The sequence below is a fragment of the Fulmarus glacialis genome, unplaced genomic scaffold, assembly GCF_000690835.1.
Source record: "Fulmarus glacialis isolate BGI_N327 unplaced genomic scaffold, ASM69083v1 scaffold17710, whole genome shotgun sequence".
Lineage (NCBI taxonomy): Eukaryota > Metazoa > Chordata > Aves > Procellariiformes > Procellariidae > Fulmarus > Fulmarus glacialis.
In genome coordinates, this window is record NW_009185984.1 from 9976 (window position 1) to 13949 (window position 3974).

A 3974-nucleotide genomic window follows, 5' to 3' on the forward strand; every position below is an offset into this window, starting at 1 on the left:
TGGCCCTCCTTTGGGACTCACCTTCAGGGTGATGCAGCAGTCGGGCAGCTTCTGCTCCAGGTAAACCTCGATGATGAGGTCCCCTGCCTGTGAGAGCTGGGGGAAGAGAGGGTGGGATTGGTGCAGTGCTGGCATGGGTGCTGTGCACATCCCCTCTCCCCAGGGGCTGGCAGTGGTATCCCAGGGAGCTGGGGCTGCTTCTCCCCTGGGCAGGAGCCTCAAGGTGATGGGCGAAGGGGAGACAAGTCGGGGAAGGTCCTTCCCCAAATATCTGGTGTGGGACAGCGGGGATCCAGGGTGGGCAGCTGGGAGTGCCCCCATCCTCCAGACCACCAGCCCGGGGGTCCCTGGCGTGATGGGGGCCGGCAAGCACATCCCTAGTACCTGGGTGTCCTTCCAGGTGGTGATCAGACTGTTCTCCAGATCCATCTGGGATACCTGATCCTCGTCAATCTGCCAGAGGGAGGACACATGGGGTGAGCGGGGAGACACATGGAGTCAATGTGGAGTGGGATATGGCTTGAGGACACATGGCCGGCATGGAGGGATGCAGAGGGAGGCAGAGGTGGGCAGTATGGGGGGATACAACGGGAGACAGACAGAGCCAGCGTGGAGGGGGCTGGCAATGCCTCTGCAGGGAGCTTACGTTGAAGATGCTGACATAGTTGTCAATGAGGTCTTCCATCACTTTGACCTCATGCTCCCCTTTGCCATCAGTCTGGAAGAGGCTGGGTGCGAAGAGCAGTGACAGGTTCTTGGTGCTCATCTGGTTCAGGTCTGCACATTTCTGCACCCTGGCACAACGAGGACAGAGGTGAGGGGCTGGTCCCACTCTGGATGGGGTTTCAGCCCCAGTCACCCTCCTGCTTCATACAAACTCTCCTGAAAAACAGACCATTTCTCCCCTGCTGCCCAGCAGTGGGAACTTCAAGCTGGGCAATTCCTCTTTCCAGGACTTCCAGCTGCCATCAAACCAGACAACAGCCCCACCTCATACTCTGAGTCAGGGATGGGAATTTGTTTTTTTCCCTCTTTTTTGGGCACTGGGTGAAGTTTAAGTCCTACATGGGGGTGTCCCCTACTCCCAAACCTCCTGTCTACCGTCCTACTGTCCTACCCCCTTGCTGCGGGATGACTTCGGGAATGTTTGAGGTGTCCCAGAGCAGCGTGCTCCAGCACATCCCAGCACCAGCTTGGGGGCTGGTGGGACAGGGCATGAGCACTGGGCTCTTCCGGGCTCGCAGGGATGGGAGCCGGCATTCCCTGAGCAGCGGGGAGACCCCATGCTGCTGGCTGGCCTTGGGGACCCTGGCTGGACCAGGGGACCCGGTGGGGAGGTGGCCCACTGACCGGTAGAGGTGCCCGATAAGCGCAGCCAGGGTCTTGTGGTTGAGGCGAGGCAGGCGATGAATGAGTTCCTTGTACCGCTCCAGGCGCTGGGGCTTCGAGGAGATTTCTGGAAGGAGGAAAACGAGTTGTAGACCATTTTTGAGTCCAATGGACACAGCTGACACGGCACCAGGGCTGGTACCAGGACCCCATCCTGAGGGACACCAGCCCCAGGGATCCCTGGCAAGCAGCCCAGCATGGGAGCAGGGGTTGGGTGAAGCAGGTACCTGCAGCCTCCTTCCACTGTGGGTGCAGCTCCAGGGTGAAAACGGGGTCCTCGAGCTCACGGAAGAACCTCTTCAGGACGTCGGTGACATCCTCGATGAAGTTGTCGTTGATGCGCAGCTTGACGTTGCGGGCGTCCCGCCGAAACTCCTCCATCAGTACCTTGATCCGGGACTTGGCTCCGTTCTTGCGGTAAATCCCCTCGTGCCGCAGCCCTGGGACAGGGACATAGTGTCATGGGGGCCCAATCCTGGCCAGAGAGTCCCCAGTGGGGCTGGTGCCCCGAGAGCTGTGCCTCAAAACGCCGCGGTGTGCGCCGGAGGATGCTCCGGCTGTGTTGCCACCATCCCGGACTCACCGTACTGCGTGATGAAGGCGATGCAGCTGTCCACAATGATGGGGATGTCCCCCCGGCTCAGCTGCTGGTCCCGCAGTGCGTTACCTCGGCCCCCCGCTGATGCCTGGATGTCAGCGTACCACGCTGCCGAGTCTGCCCGCGACAAGCCCTGCAGGTAAAATGTCCTGAGAACGACAAGGGCAGAGAAGAGGGAATGAAGGTTGCCGGGGGGGGTGGGTTAAGTTCTCCTGCCCGTACGCACAGCCTGGCTCGGGGACAGGGAGCAAGGCACAGCTAGGCTGAGCAGAAGGACATCCTACCCTGTCGAGAGGCCCGGGCTGGGGTGACCTCTGTAAGCCCCTTGGCCACAGCCCTGCTGTCCCAGTAGCATCCCCCCATGGGTTTGGGATCAGCATTGACCCACACATGAGTGCCTTTGCCCCAGGCAGCCTGCTGAGGTTGCTTGGCTCATTCCCCATCATTCCTGTGGCCAGGACTCACCTCCCCATCTCCACCAGGATCAGCAGCTCCTTCTTCTCTGGGGTCTCTGTGGGGGGAACCAGACCTGCATTGGGGTGAGAAGTAGAGGGGTCGGAGCCATGTACAGCCACCCACCACATGGTGCCTGTCCTGGGCTGCGGCACGGCACTCACTGAGCTCCTGCAGCCGCCGGAGGTTGATGCTGTCCTCAGCCCCGTCATCCTCGGCAGGGCAGATGAAGAGGTGGGCTTTCTGCAGGATGAAGAAGGCCTGCTGCCACCGCTCAGGGTTGAGCATGCACTTGTAGCGCAGCTGGCCCACGCGCTGGAACTCGTAGCCCAGCAGGCAGTGACAGCTCACAGGCGTGAACCACTGTGGGACGGAGCGAGAGATGAACCGGGTAAAGACAGGGCTCGGCCCCCGAGCACAGACCCCCACGAGGATGGGGGCAGGTCACCAGGGAGGATGGGAGCCCCTACAAGGGAAGGAGGCTGCTTGCCACAGAGGATGAAGAGCGTGGGGAGCTGGGAGGAATCACAACAGGGAAGCGAGGACAGAGCCCAGGGACCCACCAGCGGCACGGGGTGCCAGGGCTGGGGCTGGCTCACCTTGCCGATGGCGCTGGCCCAGGCTTGCAGCGTCTCGGGCCCATCGGTTCCCAGCTGCTGCACTTTTTCCCCGGTGAGAAACATCTCAAGGGTGAAGCGAAACCTGCAGAGGATGAATCGGCCCATCAGGGCAGCCCCCCACCCCGAACCTGCACCCAGAGCCAGACCAGACCATTGCACCAAGCAGGGAGCAATGCCTGCCCTTGCCCTCTGCGTGCCCACAGGCTCTCTGGGAATGCAGCGGGGGCATGGCTGGGGGTACCTTTCCGTGGGGCTGGAGCTGGCGAGTGCCTGGGCCTTGCTCACGCCCAGGGAGATGAGGTCCCCGCTCTCGATGTGGCCCAGGGGCTCAGTGCATTTCTCCGTCTCGAAGAAGAGCAGGGCTCTCTCCAGGGAGCACCATGTGCGCTGGAAGTCTGCAGGACCGGGGGGTCAGCGGCATTGGGGTGGGCACCTCACCGGCTGCCCTCCGGCGATCCCCATGCTTACCCTCTTTGTTCTTCTTGGTGCCCGGGAGCTTGGGAGGGGCCGTGGCCCGGTAAAGATACCCACTGTGCGTCACCGGCTGCGTGATCTCATTGTAGACACCCTCCGGACCCAGTTCCCGTGTGCGGGGGCTCCCTGCGGGGAATGGCGCTGAGAGCGGGAAGGGAGCAGGCAGCCACCAAAGCGTGGGTACCGGGGGGCAGGGAGACCCCACTCATGCAGGTGTAGGCAAGGGGGTGTGCCAGGCATGGGGTTCCCTGAAAAAGGGCTCCAGAGGAACCCGCTGCCTTGCCCCATCCCAAAAGAGGAGTGCGGTGGGGCAGGCGGGTCCCCCAGAGAGCCACAGCGCCTGATGCCCTGGCTGTCCCCAGCTTGGGGCGTGCTGTGGGGGCCAGAGGCGGTGGCAAGGAGGAAGCCCCATCACAGCCAGATGGGGCTCAAGGGTCCTC

The 3974-nt window shown here is 62.4% G+C and overlaps 1 protein-coding gene across 1 annotated transcript in view; it reads right to left on the minus strand.

Annotated features, from left to right (window-relative positions):
• LOC104083127 (arf-GAP with Rho-GAP domain, ANK repeat and PH domain-containing protein 3-like) overlaps nucleotides 1-3974 on the minus strand; it is a gene marked incomplete at its 3' end in the record, with an annotated part of 19274 nt that overhangs the window by 4125 nt on the left and 11175 nt on the right. Inside the window, 11 exon segments of the mRNA XM_009586512.1 lie at nucleotides 22-96; nucleotides 385-453; nucleotides 647-794; nucleotides 1351-1456; nucleotides 1617-1829; nucleotides 1973-2136; nucleotides 2453-2516; nucleotides 2605-2803; nucleotides 3040-3142; nucleotides 3302-3455; nucleotides 3529-3665. Of these exon segments, the coding sequence (XP_009584807.1) occupies nucleotides 22-96; nucleotides 385-453; nucleotides 647-794; nucleotides 1351-1456; nucleotides 1617-1829; nucleotides 1973-2136; nucleotides 2453-2516; nucleotides 2605-2803; nucleotides 3040-3142; nucleotides 3302-3455; nucleotides 3529-3665 (1432 nt within the window).